The sequence below is a fragment of the Pundamilia nyererei genome, unplaced genomic scaffold, assembly GCF_000239375.1.
Source record: "Pundamilia nyererei isolate P.nyererei 1_Seehausen unplaced genomic scaffold, PunNye1.0 scaffold00123, whole genome shotgun sequence".
In the NCBI taxonomy this organism is placed as follows: Eukaryota; Metazoa; Chordata; class Actinopteri; order Cichliformes; family Cichlidae; genus Pundamilia; species Pundamilia nyererei.
The window spans coordinates 1466739-1485724 of NW_005187524.1; the positions used below are offsets into that span (position 1 = coordinate 1466739).

The 18986-nt window shown below is 43.8% G+C and overlaps 2 protein-coding genes across 3 annotated transcripts in view; one reads left to right on the top strand and one right to left on the bottom strand.

Moving 5' to 3' along the window:
- Positions 1 to 4480: 4480 nt before the first annotated feature.
- Positions 4481 to 9967, bottom strand: zbtb42 (zinc finger and BTB domain containing 42). Its single transcript, XM_005742778.1, has 2 exons — positions 9678 to 9967; positions 4481 to 8449 (listed from the first exon to the last, which is right to left on the bottom strand). Exon 2 carries the CDS (start codon positions 8433 to 8435, stop codon positions 6843 to 6845), a length of 1593 nt encoding a protein of 530 aa, XP_005742835.1. The 5' UTR covers positions 8436 to 8449; positions 9678 to 9967; the 3' UTR covers positions 4481 to 6842.
- A 5096-nt stretch (positions 9968 to 15063) lies between these two features.
- akt1 (v-akt murine thymoma viral oncogene homolog 1) overlaps positions 15064 to 18986 on the top strand; it is a 32545-nt gene continuing 28622 nt past the window's right edge. Inside the window, exon 1 of one of the 2 annotated variants that reach the window (XM_005742779.2) lies at positions 15064 to 15435. The gene's annotated coding sequence lies outside the window, so the exon portion shown is untranslated. The remainder of the gene's footprint in view (positions 15436 to 18986) is intronic. The other variant, XM_005742780.1, reaches the window with a different exon arrangement.

Genomic DNA, 18986 nt, shown 5'->3' on the forward strand with positions numbered 1-18986 from the left:
CATTTCTCTCGCTGTGCTAAACAGGCAGAGTTTCAACCTTTTAGTCAAAGTATGTAAGTTTTTGTCTGCAATGATAATGAGATTCTGATCCAGCCTTCCTTTTTTTTTTTTTTTTTTTTTTTTTCTTCACAGCTGACCTTGAGGATCTCCTATCAAATGTATTTATTAAAACACAAGACCCAGAGGTTGAACAGAACCAGACCTCTGCAGCAGACGATTTGGCTGCAGTCGTCCCTGCTGGACACGACCTTGAGGTGCAGTCATCACTTTCTCTTTGGCTGCTGCGTGTCACTGACGATGACTGGTTTCAGGGTCAGGTATTGTGCGCCGTGAGTAATTGTTCTTGGCGGTCGCTGCGTCTTTACAGAAATCAATCATGTGGCGTGTTTTTACAGATATTAGCTTGGATGAGCGCGCTTCCTGGAGCTCGTGGCGAATGTGCTCTGTGAGCTGTTGAGTCACATCCCGTGCTCAGCGGGCCAGTTGTGGCTCCGGTCTTAGGGGAGCTCTTGCAGTTGGTGTCCGAGGGCACCGCTTGATTTCTGGCTGAGTGAGCAGACAGCTGCTGGCAAGCAAGGCGTCAAGTTGTCTGCACATTTCTTGATAAGGCTCTAAGAATCTCGGAGATGGACATAAAAGACTTGAAAGAGAGTTGCTTTTGAAGCTGCACTGAGTTATAGATGAGATTCAGTGCAAAACATCCTTAAATTAAAAGCAGATGGATAGATGGTGGTATGAATTACTTTAATAGGCTGGATAAATGTATATAATCCCAAAATACAGTACTCGTAAGGTTGGAAGATCTCTCCATGATGTATCTATACCCGTTAGTTGTTGAGGATGCTGGTGCTTCCCTACCCTGCATGTTTAATGCCATAATGGTGTGATGACTTCATGTAACTTGAAAACATAAGAGTGCAGCTGTTCAGGTTTTCAGCACAACCCTATCCATGACACCAAAAATGACAACAAGGTCACGACATGCTCTCCTCACACCAAGAATGGTCCACGACTGCGAGGAGGAGAAGAAGCGAGGGGGGGTTACGCACAGTCACCCACAGCGCTCCAGACAGGACCGACTGCGGTCGGCCAGCGGGAGCACGTGGCTTTGTCTTTCACCCATTCTTTTTGGGGGACCAGCTGTGGTCTGAGTGTGCTGAGCGTTGAGCCCAGTGATGCTGCTGCTATAAATATGCGTCAACGAGTGTGAGTAAGTGACAGCTGTACAGTGGACCAAGGACACACTGTCTTGGCACTGTCAGGGTGAGCGAGTCCAAAAAAGGCAAAGCCACTGTGAGGGCACTAGTTGATATGTATTTATGCACTTTGCAGCAACTGATGTGTGATGTTTAGGTTGCTGATTATTATTAATGCCTTCGATCCTGCTTTTAAGCGTGGGACCAAACCACGCTTAAAAGCAGTGGTTTTAACCCTAACCCCCCCCAATCATGTCAGTTGGGGAGTAAATGAAGATTTCTTTACTGGAAAGTGTTTCGATTTTTCTGAAAGTCGAAATAACGCGCTCCTTCAAAATTAAGTGGATGATAACAAGATGCGCGTGTGTGTTAATATGGAAAGGGAGAGGGTGGGTGGAAGAAGTGTTTGTGTGCGTGCGTGCTGTCTGTACACAAGTGCATGTGTGACTGTGTTTGTGTGCCCTTTTCAAGTGTGACCACCTGTCTTTTGTTAAGAAATAAATAAATAAACACAGGCCACACCAGCTGTCCCTGGCAGTCTGTCCCTTCAGAGGTCAAGGGCTCCCACCGCTGGCCTTGTTGAGGTGGTGGACACTTACAACTTTCCTCTCAACTTCTCTCAAGTATCTCTAAACACCACGCGCACACACAAAAGCACACAAGCAAAGGCTCTTGGAGGCGAATGAGCTAAGCTTTGAGCCTCAGAGAGGAATGTTTTATTACACCATTGAGTTACACTGCACATATCCCAGCTCGTCACCCTGCAGCTAAGCCCTATCACATGGCCCCTGCTTTCCATGTGAAGGTTTTGGTCCATAACACACACACACACACATTCAGTCACCAGGCAGTTTTAAGCCCTGGCTCTCGTTTGGCAGATGCGAGATGTTGGTGCCAGTGGGAGCTCCGAGGCCTCGCTGCTGTGGATGTTTACAGGTTGAGGTGGCCACCGTGTTGCAGAGGGTCCTTATTTGCTGTGAGCTGGCTGGGGCTTTTTGGGGGGAGAGGAGGGGTGTTTATAAACGATCTTGGGAGGACGTTGTTTTCTTTATGTCGGAGCTGCCTGGCCAGCGCCGCTGTGTCGTCTGTTTGTGCATAAAGTACGTGCTGGGGAGCTGGGCCAGACAATAGCCTGGCTGAGCTACTACCCACGCGCACAATAGAGTGGTGAGATGAGGCCGAGGTTTGGGGCCATGGTTTTGGGGACTGTGGGGGTGGAGGCAGGGGCAGATGGATGCAGCCCTTGTCTATATGGCGTTCCCAGAAAGGGTGAGATGGGATTTGGGGGAGGGTGGTGGGAACCCGAGCACATCCCTATTGGGATCACGTAGCAGAGCAGCTGGATTTCTTTCATGGTGCAGCAGGGAAATAATTAAAAGTTCTCGCCATTGAAAATGTCCAGTGAATTGGCATGAAGTTCCTTGCAGACACACACACAGACATTGGTTAATGTGTTTATATACACATACGTGTGTGTAGTTTGTTGTAGCAGGAACAATCAAGTTGAGTTTAAGTAATAATTACAAGAGAGCCAACTGGGTTTGTCTATGCCAGGTTTATCTCCTTTGGAGAGTACTGGCAACAGGTCAGAAAACAATAGGGGCCCCATCCTGAAATTGCTCCGTCCTTGAGTTCAGTTTATGGTTTCAGAGGGATCGGGCCTGTAAGACCAGCAGTATTATCACATTGTGTTGTCTCTGTACACATTGCAGCGATGCCCACACACACCGTCTGCCTGATTGTTGCTCCTGTGTGTCAGGCGAGGGCTCCTCGATAACGTTCTTGGGTTGTCAGAGTCTACTTTTATGTCCTTGATAATTTGTCAGTAGTAGCTGGAAAGTAGCTAGAAATAACCAAACTCCACACCAAAAAAGAAAGTTGTTCCATTTAATTCTAATCTTAATAAAGACCTAAATCAAGATTGTCACATTTCCACAGCACACACACACAAGCACACTCGGAAAAAAAAAGAAAATGCACGTACAGTTATAGATCAACGTAAATTGCCCCAATATCTAAGCCATGTCAATTCTCCTTAAAGATTGTCCTCTAATCTCTACACCACTAACACTGAAGCAATTTTTTACTATAAAATATACCTTTCTTATTAAAAAATTATATTAAATTCTAATGGCACTTCTACAAATTCTATTAAAAAGATTTCTGTTTGACATTTAGGGTTTTTTTCCTCTTTTTTTTTTTTAAACCAAATTAAACTCAAGACAGTCAAAATGTTGCACAAGAAGCATATGCAATAAATATTTCTCATGATTATACACAATTTCACAGTTGTAACCTGCAGAGGACAAAATTCCAGTTGTTTTTAGACTCCAAGGATGATACAGCAACGAGTTAGGCAAACGCCGCCCTCGATTGAGAGTAGCACTGTTTCAAGTCAACAATCCATTAAAAAAAAAAGACTCAGTGTTTCACATTCAACAGTGACAGTAAAAAAAAAAAAAAAAGTGGAACAAGTTGTTAGCTCCCAGTAGTATTGGCTATTGATAAAAGCCAAAAAACACAAAAAAAGTCCAGAAACAAAAATTTATTCACACACATTTCAAAAACTTCAGTGTAATCTCTTGCAAAGCAGCTATAAGAAATGCACTTCCACATTTTACTTTAGTCTTAAGTTGACATTTTGATATGATTTAACATAAAACAGCAGGGTTCTTTCTTTTGTAATGTTTCAGCGGGCCACTGTTGCTGTGATACCAACTTCACCGCTGCCTTCACATCAAGGGCGAAAACTGTACAGTATAGAAAACAGGGCTTCTCCAGATGCAACACCTATGCGTGTGTCTACAAGGCACATTTGGTGATCATCCTGGAGCTATAAATAAAGACTTCGAAACAAGAGAAAGAATCCTTTACATGATGTTAGTTTTCTACCTCTTTACACATGTACATTAGAGAACAAATTCAACTCGCACCGTGTACAAATGTTCCTTTAACAAACAAAACCAAAACAGACTCACAGAATCTACATCTGCTGTGTGTTCTGATTGAAATCTGTCATCAGCACTAAGACATCTAACTGAAATAGATCTACTGTTCTGATAAGGTACTAAAGTGATGCAAGCATGACAAACAGGAGTGCGTACATCCACCTCGCCCTGTAGCTGACTTCAGGTCAGGGAGTAGAATTTAAAAGAAAGAAAAAAAAAGGGGGGGGGGCATTTTTTGCTTGCTGAAAACCCAAAGTAAATTATTTCATATGCATATTTTGTTTTTTAAAGGTCGTACTGACTGAAAAAGCATTTTTTAAATTTGAACTTTTTCTCTTTTTTTTTTTTTTTTTTTTAAACACTGAGGGGAGGGGGTGGGCAATACTCTTGATTGATGCGCAACCAAATGACGCTGATATCTCCTCAATGCAGAGGAACAATGAAGCATTTATCTACTGCATGCCGGGATGACAAAGGGGGGTAGGGGTGTTCTTTGATGCCTCCAAACAATACACCTGTTTACAATCTCCTTGGCCTCCCTTTGCTAAATACATTTCTCACATTCCAGTGGCTCCATTCAGAAAGTGCAAAGAGAGACTTGAACCGCTTTTGGGGGGGGGACGACAATACCTGTATTGTCATTTCTATAGGTACCCAGTGCTGTATCGGTGTGGCTGTGCTTGTGAACAACTGTTTCTTCTGGTAGAACAGCCATCCTAGCAGTATTTACTGCTCTGATTTGTGGTGAGGCAGGGTCCAATAAAGTCAATGAAGAATATGGAAAAAGAGCCAAACCTCCAGCCCCCCGGGGAAAATGTGACGCTCAAGAGTCTCCAGCCTTAAACATGACACCTGACTATCCAAATCTTAAATGGGTTGTAACATGGAGAAAAAAAAGAAATCATTTGATAAATATAATATATATTTACATTAAATATACAGATTGTAGGAAATAGCAGCCTAGACAATAGTGTTGAAACTATATGCATGCTAAAATCAAGTGCTTCTCTATATTCCGTTTGACAAATCTTGAATACTCCGTAGAGATTTCTACACCATATATTAAAATACAAATACAGTAACTTCAATTTGCACAGAAAAAACAAAACAAAAAGTGGACAGTCTGCCCCAAAAAACAACAGCTAATGAGTACCAAGATCGCTAGGCAAGATGCAATGTCTTTCAAGCTTATAGAAATAAGAGCTACCGCTACAGTAAACCCCTGAACCAAGTCAGACTAATAAATAAATTCCGATCAAGTCTTCTCAGGACAGATTAGACAAAAATCATGAACTTTTAGTGCTACACCCCCGGTAATAAATCCAAACAGCATCTAAATGAACAGACAGAAGAAATCCAAGAGCAGCATCGCTAAAGGCTCCAACGTCCTCAGTAGCAACTTAAAACACATCCAGTAAATTTGTGTGAAAAGGTTATGAAAAAGAAAAGGTCAGTAGATTAAGCTGAATGGCACAGCTCTGATGGTAACAATAGAGAAGATACTGGACATCCACCTGTCTCCTTCCATCCCCCATCTGCCTGCTAAAGAGCCTGTCCCGAACACTGTCAGCAAACCCTTTAAACTAAGAAATGAAGTTATTTACTCACAACTGTGCGTTTTTGACAAAAAGGTTGACATAAGTTTGGTTTATTACATTCTAATTTTATTAAGGGCACTCACGGATTAACTGGCTTCCACAGTAGAGGATTACCTTTGTTACTACCTGGTATGTGGAGTGTAATCCAGATTTTTTTTTTTTTAAGACGCCTGACAGCTGAACTGAATTTAACCAAAAGGCATCACATTGTCATCTCATTCTTGTCTTTGTAAGTACACTAAGTGAAGTTTTGAGCGTTACAGTAGGCACCAGTGTTACAGGGGTTACCTTTAAAATACTCTTAACCTCTTTAAGTGGGTATTCTACGCTCGCTCACGTGAACAACTAAAGAGGTGGTGTTGGTGCGATGGTATGCTTGCCTCTTCTCACAAAAACAACATAGAAACTTCATTTCAATGAAACCAAACATTTTACCTCCACAAAAAGAAAGAAAGAAAGAATACTTCCAGTAGTCAGACTTCATTACTTTTGCTGCCTTGTGATAAGTTTACTTGTTAAGGACTAAACAAATCCCCCCAAATAAATAATTAGAATAATTAGAATAATGTAGGTGTTAAAAATAATCATATATTGCTACTCGCGGACGGTTCTGATCTCCCATGTGCACCAATAAACTTTGACGATTGTATTAACGTATGTTAGCTTTAGCTATCATCCAGTTGCCCACAGAGTGTGAACGCAAGATGCTTTTTTCCCTCATCTATCGGCAAATACACACCTCAAATAATCTCAGACTGACACAAAAGACAGGAAAACAAGTGCATCATCTGATTTGTTCGCCTTCATTGACACTGATCTGATGTTTTTCAACAGCATCCGTGTCAAGCTTATCAGCCTGTGCCACTGACTAACCGTCTTTTACCATCATGTACAGCTATGATGACAGTCCAGCACAGGAAACAGCTTAAACGTTGCTACATGTTTAACTGGAGAAATGCCACGTGGGGGTAGAATCCAAAAGATATGTCTCAGACAAACTGCCAGCATGTTTATATAGTAATGGGAAAATTGATCAGTAGTAGTATTCAGTGTATGAAAGAGACATTCTGTCTTGTGTCGTGGCACCGGTGAGAGGCGTTTTATCCGATGGCGAGAGTCTTGACAAGGCCACAGTGAAACTTCCTGATGTGGCGGTAGAGGTCCCCAGACTGGGTGAAGCGCCGCTCGCACCACTTGCAGGCGTGAGGCTTCTCCCGTGTGTGAACTACAGCGTGCCGACTTAAGTTGTGGGAGTACTGGAAGCTCTTGCCGCACTGACCACAGGTATATGGCTTCTCACCAGAGTGCGTGCGCTCGTGACGCTTAAGGGTGTACATGCAAGAGAAGGTCTTGTTGCACTGCATGCAGGTGGGGACCGAGCCGTCGGGGGACAGCTTGGAACGGGCACCGTCCTTTTCGCGGAAGTGTGAGCTGAGGTGCAGTTGCAGCACGTGGGGGCTGGGGAAGACTTTGCTGCAGAGGGGACACATGCACACCTGTTGCCCCGGGGGCAGCAGTACTCCACTGGAGGTGGAAATGTCTGAAGAGGCCAAGTCGTCTTCCTCCTCCTCCTCGCTGTCCCCCAGCAGTCTACCCCTCCCATCCACCTCCCTGCCTGGGGCGCTCTCCCTCCCTCTGCAGGCCTCCCCCTCCTCGTCCATCAGGGCCTCCTCCTGGGAGAGCAGGGCGGCTGTGGAACCGTTGTTGCCTGGGAAGAGGGCAGCGAACCCTGTCACCACTGAGCTCCTGGCACTATTCCCAAAGCGCTGGCTCTCAGGGCTCATCGGCTCACTGTCCTCCTGCTCTGACAGCAAGTCGTGTTCGTCTTTAACAAGTGGCTCAGTGCCCTGCTGCTGGCTGTCGAGGGCCAGCTGTCCCGAGACGTAGGAGGGGTGTAAGGGATCTCTGCTAGACAGAGGCTTGAAAGACAAATCCAGTGCACAGTCCATGTCATCTGAAGCCCGGGACCTCTGGGACAGCAATACGGTGGAACTACTGACATCAGCTTTTGTTTTTCCAGCTGTTTGGACGCAGGGCTCGGCCTCTGCTGACACATAATTGACACCTACAAGGTCCGGGGACCTGCCAGAGTGACCGTTTGCCTTCTGCCTGCTCTGCATAGACCTATCACAATCTGTGACAGCCAGCCTGACTTCAGTGTTGTCCATGTCAAACTCTTCCGCCGGGGGGGCCCTGTGAAGCCCCTGAGACGGTGTCTGGGGCTGTCGCTGAATGAGCTGCTTACTGTGCAGCTCACCATCTGAGGAATTTTCCCTGTCCAGACAGCTGAGCCCCAAACCCTCTCCCATTTTTTCATCCAGGGAGGAAAGTTCCTTGTCTTTAAGCTTGCCTTTGCACACTTTGACTATATCGTACATGTGGAGGTAACTGGCTGCTGCCAGGACATCCTCCACAGGCAGAGCGCTGAATTCCAACTTCCCCTCATACATAAATTCAAGGAGCAGACTGAAAGCCGGGGCTGTCACAATGTCACTGTTGAGATGCACAACGTCCCTTTTGTCTAGCTGGTCCCTGTAGAAGAGATGGAAGTACATGCTGCAGGAGGCCAGCACGGCTCTGTGCGCTTTGAATCGAGCCTCCCCAACAAGAACAGTGCAGTCACAGAGGAAACCTTGGTGACGCTGCTGACTCAGACACTGCAGCAACTGGCGGCTATGGTCTGGGAACTCCATTCTTCCTTCATAACCTGATGAAAAACAGGAAAAACAGGATACGGGATAAACGAAATGAGGGCACAGTTGAGCTGCCGTTTCTTTTTTCTAAGGACACATAAAGCGAGCAAAACCATACACAAGGAAATAACTTGAGCCAAATTGCGCAAAAGTGTCAGCAAACACACGATAAAGTGCTTTCAAATGCAAGTTTACAAGGTTTTTCGGGACTTAATCGGGAAAGATTAAACATCAAGCTAATGATCAGCATCAGTAACTTTATCCAACATTCTTTCCAGTGGTGCAGGACACACTGCGCTGCGCTCGCCCACCCACCCATGTATCACGGTGTAAACGGATCCACTCTCCAAATTATCCAAAGTATTCCGGTCTGTAGTAGTGTAGTCCGACAGCCTAGCCCTCGCGCTTCCGAAAAAAAAAATAGCCAAAGTGCACGCACACGCACACACACACACACACACACACACACACACACACACACAAACAAACAGCGGTGTTTACAGGACAAGCAAAGCGGGACTGGGAGCGACAGCACTCGACCATCGGGGGAAGGAGGCAACGTGAGCAAAATAAGACCGGTGCAGAGTAAGTAAACTGGTGCTCTGTTTGCTAATTACACTGCAAGCTGTGGAGTCAGCTGCTCTGACATCACCGCAATGGAAACGCTACCTCCAGCTGTGCTCCCCTTTATGCCATATGTTAACTCCGGGCTACACAGTCCGAAAAGAAGATAAAAAATACACACCTCAAGGGGGGAGAGCAGATTTACTGTTGTCACGAGATTCCACGGCATTTACAACTTTTTTCTTCAAAACTAAGTAATTTATCACGCATCCGTGGGTTACAGTAAAAAGGCTTTGTTGCGGTTTTTTTGCTCCCTGATAAGACTCGCGCGCACACAACCGTGTTTAAATGGGTCGGTTTAAAGAAGAAAGAGGGATCCGGCAAGTTAAAGTAAGTTAAAGTTAAGCTGCGTAGAAGTCTTATGATTTTGTACGTAATTAAGATTTTTTTCCTAAGATGAAGAAAAGTGTTCGCAGGAAAAAAGGGGCCAAGGGCGCAGTGGAGCGAGCTTCACGTCCGCGTTGGGAAACGCATTGCTGGGAGCCTTTTAAACAGCAGAGGAACTCGCACAGTAAAAAGCCAACTGCGCTGAACGAAGCGGCGCGGGGACACTCTTTTAACTTTCGCTTTCCTCGTTTCAAAGCTCACACACACAGAAAAATATCCCGCCGTACTCACACGTATTTCTGCCCGCTTCGTCGTCTTTTTGTCCCTATAAGCCCCGGTGTCCTTTCATGATGTGCGGCCAGATGTTCGCTTCTCCTTGTCGTTTCTTGAGCTCCAGTCCCGACCCTGGGAAGGCAGGCTGCACTCAGCGCTGCTGTGTGTCAAGCAGGTTGATAATGGCACAAATCTCGCGATATCGCGCCGCCACAATAAGTTCTGTACTACTCCGCGAATTCACACAGCGGCAGCAAGTAGCAGAATACTTGGGAGGAGGAGGGTGGGGGCATCAATTGGCTGTCTTATTAAAACACCTGTCCTATTAAGAGGGAGGGGGCACTGTGATGTGTCGCCTTTTGTATGGCAGCATGATGGAAGTGGACAAATGGAGGATTTGCACATGACACAGTAGACATTTTTTTTACACTAAAACTGGTTTGTTTGTTCGGTAAAGCTACAAGGAAGCAGTTTAATAGGAGAAAAACGATTTTCTTAAGAGTTTTCGAGCCTGTTTAAAGTTAAGCTCCAGATTTAAAATGTGATTAATTAACTTGCAAACCTCAAGCACACATAAAAATGTTCTTTGTGGCTTTCAGGTCATGTTGTGAATAAAAGAAATACTTCTTTCTCCAACAGAATTGGTATCTGTAAAAGTATCTATAAAGTGATCAAAGAAATGTATTGTAGCACAGAAGGTCAGTGGTATTTTCGGGGGAGCGGGAAACTTATAAGGACTTAGTATCCTCTAAGCCTGCCTTGAGTTTTGGAATTTCCAGATACCAAACCAACACCCAGGGGATTTATTTTTCCCAAGACAACCAGCAGTGTATATACATGTGTGTGTTTGGTTAAACTGTCTTAAAAGTAAGGTGACTTCTAGGATTTACTCTAAAAATTTGTCATCTATTTCAGACACTTTTAATCATTAGAGCTGGTGGCACGGTGGAGGAACAACTCGCTGGTGCAGCTGCTCATCATGTGCGCCCCCCCCCCCAAAAAAAAAAAAAAATCCTGTCCCTGTCTGTGCTCCCCCAACAGCTTCGGTCACCTTTGCCCTGTGTTCCAGCTGTCGTGCGTTTTGAAAGGGCCATTTGCAGCTCCTCACAGCGCTTCTGACACAGAGGGGAATGAGCAATGTGACGGGAGGTGGCAGCCACTGGTCAGAAGGGGCCACTCGCTAGATTCTTATCCACTTACCACTTTATTCCATTTTTAGTTCATTTGTTACTGGTACAACAGGAAGATATCTGCACCGAGGTCATCTCCAGATAATTGTAAGGGAAACGCTGTCACGCTCTCTAAAAAAGATGGCAAGAGAATGGATGATTTCTCATTTATAGCTGAACATCCGACAAACTAAATGTTTAGTCAGATGTGTGGCACATACAAAAAACAATTCACCATTCAAGCACCGATGCCCACACAAACACTCCATCCAAGCAGGAGCAGTGATGTGGATAAGAATAGGAGCAGTGGCCCTGTGTTTCCCTGGCCCTGGCAAACGTAGGCACCCAGTAGAGGAGGGGTGTGTGTGTGTTCACAGGGCAAGACAAAGCAGTGGTTGTGCCTGGGGACTGTGGCCTCAGCAGAGAGAGGCTCGGCACGGTGAAGGTTCTCACACACAGAAAAAAAAAGATAGGGAAAGAGAGACAGAGAGAATGAGAGCGGGGGAGTCGGGAGAGAGAGAGAGAGAACACTTCCTGGAGGTTCATTCTTCTTCTCTGCAATCATCAATGGCATTCTCTCCCTGACCCACTCCTCTCTCAGACAAACAAAAGACCCTGCATTCCAATGTAGCCTGACCGGCCAACCAGCCAGCCATCCAGCCACAGTTGAACCACATCACTCTCCCTGCTGGACCAGAGTCTGATCATAGCTGTGGCTTTAAGCTGTGCTGGTGGTGTCTGTTTGACGGTGTTTTTAATGCATCTCCATAAGGGCACTAAAGTTTATGTTCTTTTGAAATGGTTTTAATATTGGGGAGAGTGATGTTTTTTCACTCTCACTGGCCATGCAGATTTAATCAAATTACCTTTTTTTTTTAAACAGGTGCATCTTTTATGTTACTGACAGAGAATTCAAAACAAAGCTTTGCAAAACCTTTTAACCCAGATTTTAATTAATAATAACACAACAGCAACAAAACAAAAAGCTGAGATGTTATGGTTTTCCTTTGTTTATTTGAAAAATATATGCTTATGTCTTTAAAGAAAAAGTGGGATAGGAGGATGTTTGCCACTGTGGTGTCGTGAAACCGGAGAGATCAATTACTGCAGTTTTGTAAGCCAAATGTATTTCCGTGCTTGTTTGATATAAGATTTCAGCTCTTTAGCCATTCGCAGCCTTCTGCTTTGTCATTTTAGTTCCGTAACTTTCCACATTTCCAGTTTCAGAGTTAAGTCGGATCGGTTTAACACCTGGATTCTTTTACTGTAGCCCCGCTGTTATAATATGTCCAGTAAATAGTCTAGTGCCATCCTCCTGAAAAATACATGAATGGTAGCACATGTTCTAAAACCCTGCATATATATTCATTCAGACTTAATGGTGATTTTAAAGATGCGAAAGTTACCCGTACCCTCTGCACCCTGTGCACAAATTCACTTCCTCATTATCACAGATGCTGGCTTCTGAACTGTTTGCAGATCATCTGGATGGACTCTCTCTCAGCTGGGAGGACACGTCTTCCATTATTTTTGAAAGGAATTAAAACTTTTTAACCACAGCACAGTAGTTTTGTTTTTTACTTTAACTCAGTGCATAATAAAAGTTTTATTTATATATCACACAAGTTTTATTTATATATCACACAACAATCACAACATCAGTCGCCTCAATGCACTTTATATTGTAAGGTAAACCTCCTACAATAATAGAGAAAAAAACCATCAACAATCACACAACCCTCTATGAGCAAGCACTTGGCGACAGTGGGAAGGAAAAACTCCCTTTTAACAGGAAGAGACATCTAGCAGAAACAGTCGAGGTGGCAATCCTTAAACTTTTCAATTAGTTTCCCATGTAGTCCTTCATGGATGTTTCACTCTCTAGGAGGCTAACTTTACAGCAATATATTATATCATTTACCTGTTGCCAGTCAACCTCACTGTAGCTGTAAGATGAGCCACCAGATGTTTTAGGGTTTTTCTTATGTTGACCCTAACTTTTTTGGAAATAGCATGCTGGAATCACATTAAAACATTTGCCAGCTTTTACAAGCAAGGCTGACTGGTAATCAGATGTGTATATCCTCTAGGGGTGATTTATCACAACAGCTGCACTGGTTAAATAAAATAAGTGCACCTATATCCCTCACATACTTTTAGTATCTCTTATACCTATCTGTCCTGATGCTGCTGTTTTGCACGCAATTTATACAACAATAGTTGTGTGATTTTTTCGCTTTGTTTTTTTTAATATTACATTCATCTAATAGTGTAACAGTTTATTGCTTTGTAGTTGACTGGAGATGCCGTTTTGGTCAGCTTCCCCACCGCCCCACGTATCCATTCACACAATCACCTCCTCCCTATTATGGCCCTTCTGCCCTTCTGTGTCTAATTGTTGTTACCGCGTGTTATCTATTCTCCTTTAACGGGCCATTAAGTTCTGTTCTGTACTGTTTGTTGTACTCTAGACAGATACTGCAAGTAGACAGGGATCAGAGATCGGATGAGCCTTTGATGGGAGAGATGCTATTAACTCACTTTGACTTTTTAATCTTGTTACTGTTACGTTTGATCCCGCAAAACAACAGATTGGGCATTCCCATCAACAGGCCAGAGACAGCGGGTGGAGGAGGAGGAGGAGGAGAGCACCAATGAATAGCAACTGGAGAAAATATGGGATACCCTAAGTCAGCTTTGCCTGTATGACAGGAACAGCTTGGCGAGGCTGACGCATGGTAGCAGTGAGAAACACATTACAGCGTGAGTGACAAAGAGGGGAAATGACAGCAGAGGAGGCTGAGAGACAGAGGGCACAAGCCAATGAATTTTTCATCACAGAGGAAACATTGGCAGCGTTTCCCTGCTATCCTTTTCTTTTAATATTATTAAGTCATTATTGCGGGAACTGTCACATGCTTGCTTTTATAAGTGATACATATATTTTACTGCACTTCTAATGCTGATTCAACTTTGAGGCAGTCAACTACACCATGCTTGGGGATAGAAAAATAATGAAGGGGTAAGACTAAACGTACGTGAAGAGGGTCAGGAGTATCACGGCGTAAAGCAAGATAATGGAAATGTTAAAATGGGAGGTCTCTAAAATGTTTTAGACTTCTAGTTAGAAACATTTTGATCAAGTAAACCCAGTCATCTGAGGGCGTCATTTGATACATAGGCTCCCTGACTTCTTTTAAGCAGACTGAGCTGGCCTGTCTGTACCTGTCCAAAACTGGTTTAACTCCTACCTCTCCAGTGGAGTTCTCTGTAGCTGTAGATGACGGTTTATCTACCACAACAGGTAAAAGTGTGGCATGTAATCATGAACAATCCACAAGATTTTTACTTTCTCGTTCAGCTGTTTCATCTGGTATATGCAGTTAATTTAAGAGAGTATCTGCATGAATACAAAAAGATCAGTGGCAAGGGCTAAATCAGACTAAATACACTTCTGCAAACACATTCTTGTGTTCAGCACATCTGCTTTACCCATATTGAAGTATTTTGTTTTAAGTGTGTCAGACTGAGACATTCTCACACTTCATGTTTAGTTGGCATTTCCTGGAAATGTCAGAGGCCCCTCCACAGCAACTTGAAGCGAAAGTTGCTGCTTTTTGGTACTGGCAGACGTGACTGGAACCAGGTGATCGAACGTGTAAAAGTCCACCACCGAGCCTGATGCTTTAGCACTGACGTGCAACAGAATGGAAGCAGCAGCACATCCTGCTTATGGTTTCTTCTTTAGTAGTGATTTTAATATAATTTTACTAGATTACACAAGGCTACACATGTGTCTGAAAGAACCATATCTGAAACTAGAGCTAGAGCTTCACCTTTTAGAAGCACGGCTCTTTACACAGTTTTAAGGTGCATAACCTTTTGTTTTGTTTTTGTGGTTTTGCATAAAGCTTTATTTACTTTGACCTAATTTGACTTATTATAACTTTATTTTCGATGTTAACAAGTTTACACATCAAATACAACTTGCTTGAAACAATGACACGGTGACAAACTTGTACTTTTCTTTCAGATACAGCTGCAGCTTAACTTGTTTAAAACCCTAGAAGGAGTTTTGTGAACATAAAACATTTTATTGTAATATAATTTTAAAGGTTATTAAATAACAGGGCAGATGTGAAATGATAAAATAATAATAACATACACTTGTGGTTGTTCCAGGAAGTCAAAAAACCCCACGTAAGTACACTTAATTGAAGCGAGGATCCCTTAAAAAACATACAAGGTCCTCGGCAGGTCCCCGAAACCCATGTTGGAAACCACCGGCACAGATAAAAGAGCAGAGAGTTCAACAAGGCCATGCAGAAGAAGCACCACTGCAGGTTTTTTTTTCTTCAATGGGACGCTGACAGCCTACTACTCCTCCTGTGAGTGTGACTCATTTAAGGGCGGCTTTAGGACCCGGGAGAGACGGCTGCCACAGAGGCATTGCAGACAGCGCGTTTGGGAGGTGTAGTGGAAGAAAGGCAAGAGAAACGGAGTAAATGAGAGCACTTTGTCCAGATTGTTGAAGGACCCGTCAACTTAAAACACCGCCGAAACAGCTCACTATAATGAGACGGACACATTGTTGAATTCCTGTCCAGGTAAATGTCCGCGTTTCCTTCGCATGGTTAACTACAAGAGTTCGACAGCTAGACAGGGTAGGTCCCCATTGTACTTACATGGGATGCGGTTATTCTCACCCAAGCTGCCCTGCTAGGCCCCATATCCTTTCTAGCGCTAGATGCAAACCTGAAATGAGGTACTTTCCTGACTTCACTTCGCCGTAAAAAGTTGTCTTATGACGAAAAAAGTCGACGACTCATTAATTTCCTGTAGTGAAGTCTTAACGCTCGGGGTTTTTCCACAAACAGCAGTGCGTCTCTAAGATGTTAACCATTCATTTTTTTTTTTTTGACAATGACCACTTTTGAGACACAACCCTCGGGCCAAAATATCTGCAGTCAAGTCGCTTCAAACGGTTCTCCTCTTTGCGGGGAAAAAGTTGTTGTTTTTTGCGCTGTGCTTGATGGTCCTGGAGGGAAATGAAAACAAATGAGCTCAACAAGAGAGAGCAGCTCATTCATTGTTGTGAACTACCACCGCGTTTGTTTACTTGTTTGAGTGAGGCACTTATTGCCATCTTATCTTTAGCCATTAGCTTTGCTGCCTGCCTGCCGAGAAGCTGCTGTGGCCACAAACAGTGCTGCTTTCCAAAAAAGAAAAAGTTATGAGTCTATGTTGTGACTTGTTGCCACGCGTTTACTTTTTGGTCCACAATTTAGACACAGACGTCATAAGAAAAAGTCCCAACAGTGTAATTTAACGCCCCCAGTAATCAGTACAACGGGATAATGCCTGTGGATAAGTGTGTTTTGATAGGTTTCACTGGCCTCACTGCTAGCATCCCACCTACAGTAATGACAGTTGTGTAGGTCTGCACTCAATAGTTTTTTGTCATAAAGGTTTTTTTATTATATTATAGTATTCTTATCAAGTTTGAGAGATATCAGGGGCATACAAATCTGATGGCGCTTTCAAATTTCAAAAGGATTCTTGCAGGATGCAAGGCTTGCAATCATGTTTAAAACTTATTTTGCTAATAATATGTCTGTCTCCTTCTCCCAGGGTGCATGCATGTACTAAAAAGAGAACATTGTCCCCGGGTGTGTTGTACCCACCATGCCTTCAGTGTCAAAAAATGTTTTTATCGGTCATGAGACTACGTCTGTCCAGTGTGTGTGTACGCAAGGGGATTTGGCATGTGACCTGGGGAAGACGCAACAAGCTGGCGCAATGATGCAGCCAGTGACTGCTTGGCTCTCGCTGTTCTGTTTAGAAAAAAAACCACCCACCTCCCACCCAATCCCCTAAAGCAGCTCGGTTGACGCAAATCTGCTACCAGTTACATGCAGAATCTGAGGAATGTTGTTTGAAATTTTGTCCAAAACGGACAGACAGGGGCCTGGACGCATCACCAGAGTCTGGATGTACTGAGACTGAGAAAGAGATGGTTCTCGTACCGGTGTCCTGGACGTCACAATTCTCAATCTGTGTCACAAAAACTGAAAACCTGGAAAACAAATTACTTTTGTTTTCCTTTTGCTTTTCTGTGTTAACGTTCCTAAAATTGTGTGTGTGTGTGTGTGTGTGTGTGTGTGTGTGTGTGTGATTTGAATAAATTAAGCATTGTGTTGCTTTTACAGCTTGTCTGAACAGCCTGAATATGATTACATTAACGTGAGTCATAAAGTGGTTGGTGTTCGTGTCATCGCAGGATTAAAGCGGCCACTCTGCTTGCCTTTCAAGGTTGCAGTCACTGCGGTTTTGTGTTCAGTTAAAGCTGCCCGCAATATTCTTATCAATAATGTTGTGCTTTCAGGGAACTTGAAAGAGGAACTTGGTAGCGTAGTAGATCACCGTACTACTGGCTCCACTGTGGCATTTGAGCTCAAACTAAAGTGTTGCTTTGGCGACTTGTTTTTCAGCAACAGGTTAGCGTGATGTCATTTCTTGTGTTTTTAAATACTTTCAGTGTAATGTTTTACTTTTGGAAACATAAACCATGTGGTAGTTTTTTCTGTTAACCGAGCAGAAACTGAAGCAAAAAAATGGTATCTATGAATCTGTGATGAAGGAAGTAGCGTGGTGATGTCGACCTGATTTTTTTTTTTTTTTTTTTTCTTCTTCTCCCCCCTTGCTTCCTGCTATAAACACATGGGACTATCCTCTCTGGCTCAGTGACAAGCTCAGTGTGTGGCAACTTTTGCTGCATGACACTGATTTGCATTGAATGGGGTGGCCCCCGGCGTTGGAGCCAGAAAGATGAATGATTGAAAGCCGCCCTGACATCAGGGCAGGCAGGCAGGCGGTGGCCCAGAGGCCTGAGGACCATGTGACCCGCTGTCAGGGTACTGGGTTCATTCAGTGGCTGCTGGCTGCAGCGCTGGCAGCAGCCCAGCTTTTTACACACAGGCCGCAGTAGCAACAGGTCGCTCCCATTAAAACAGCAGCGCTCTGTTGTGGCTCCAGAGCCGGACTTGTGCATGTGTTGCTTTTTTGGCTGCGGCGTGTGTGCGCTCAAGTTTGTTTGTGAGGTGTATATAATGTGTGCGTGCCTGTGTCACAGAGTCCACACTAAGATGCCGATGGGATCCAGCGGGTTTTGTGATCCTTACTTTGAATTGCACTCTGTGTGCTTTTTTTTTTTTTCTTCTCTCAAATCCCTCTCCAGGATCCTTCCAACATCAGCTGTGTGACACAACCACCACAACCCCAAGTGCAATAAACAAAAACACTGAGCGAAAATAAACTTTGGCTTCATAAACTTACTTTTGCTCACTGATGGAGGGGAGCAGAGTGGCAGTAAAAGGTGTTGATTGCACACGCGCTGCCAGATGTATTCGAGCCTGAGGCTGTACTGATATGACTCGTTGTCTGTCAATAGTCACATTCACTTCCTGTTGTTGTCCCCACCAGTTAGCTGGATGAGGCCACTCAAACAGAGCTCTCTTTTGATGGCCTGGCTCTGATGGAGCAGCAGGGACATTGATTTCAGCCGATGGTCGGGGATCGCCTGGCGCAGTATGTGACATTTATGTGAACAAGCATTGCAATTGATCATCTTTTGGCTGCTTCCCTTTATTCAAAGCTATCTTTATATCACAAAGAAATACTGAATGAAGGAAAGGGTCAAGTGCTTTGGTTATGATAGCCTGCAGGTTTGAAGTCTAATGGTAGTCTTGACAGTTTTTGGATGACTGTTAGTACAGTTTTTACTGCCTTGACTTCTGCTTTAACAAGTGAGCTATTGCAGCTACTACTGTAGTGTGATCTTTCTCCCAAATTTAGGTTTTTAGTTGGGTTTACTATCTGCCCTTTAGTCATACATTTTTCTTTATACCTTTACTTGTGTTTACTATGTAACCCAGGATGGTATTGGGGCCATTTCTGGTGTTTTGAATTGTCCTAAGACCTAATAACACTTTGATATTCTTCTGCTGGAGGCTATGCTTTTATTTGAAGGTGCTCAAGTGTGTGTGCATCTCTCAATCTTCACTACAGGGAGTGCAGAATTATTAGGCAAGTTGTATTTTTGAGGAATAATGTTATTATTGAACAACAACCATGTTCTCAATGAACCCAAAAAACTCAT

Coding starts and splice junctions, on each gene's coding strand:
- zbtb42 (XM_005742778.1), bottom strand. CDS start 8,435: ATGGAGTTCCCAGACCATAGCCGCCAGTTGCTGCAGTGTCTGAGTCAG.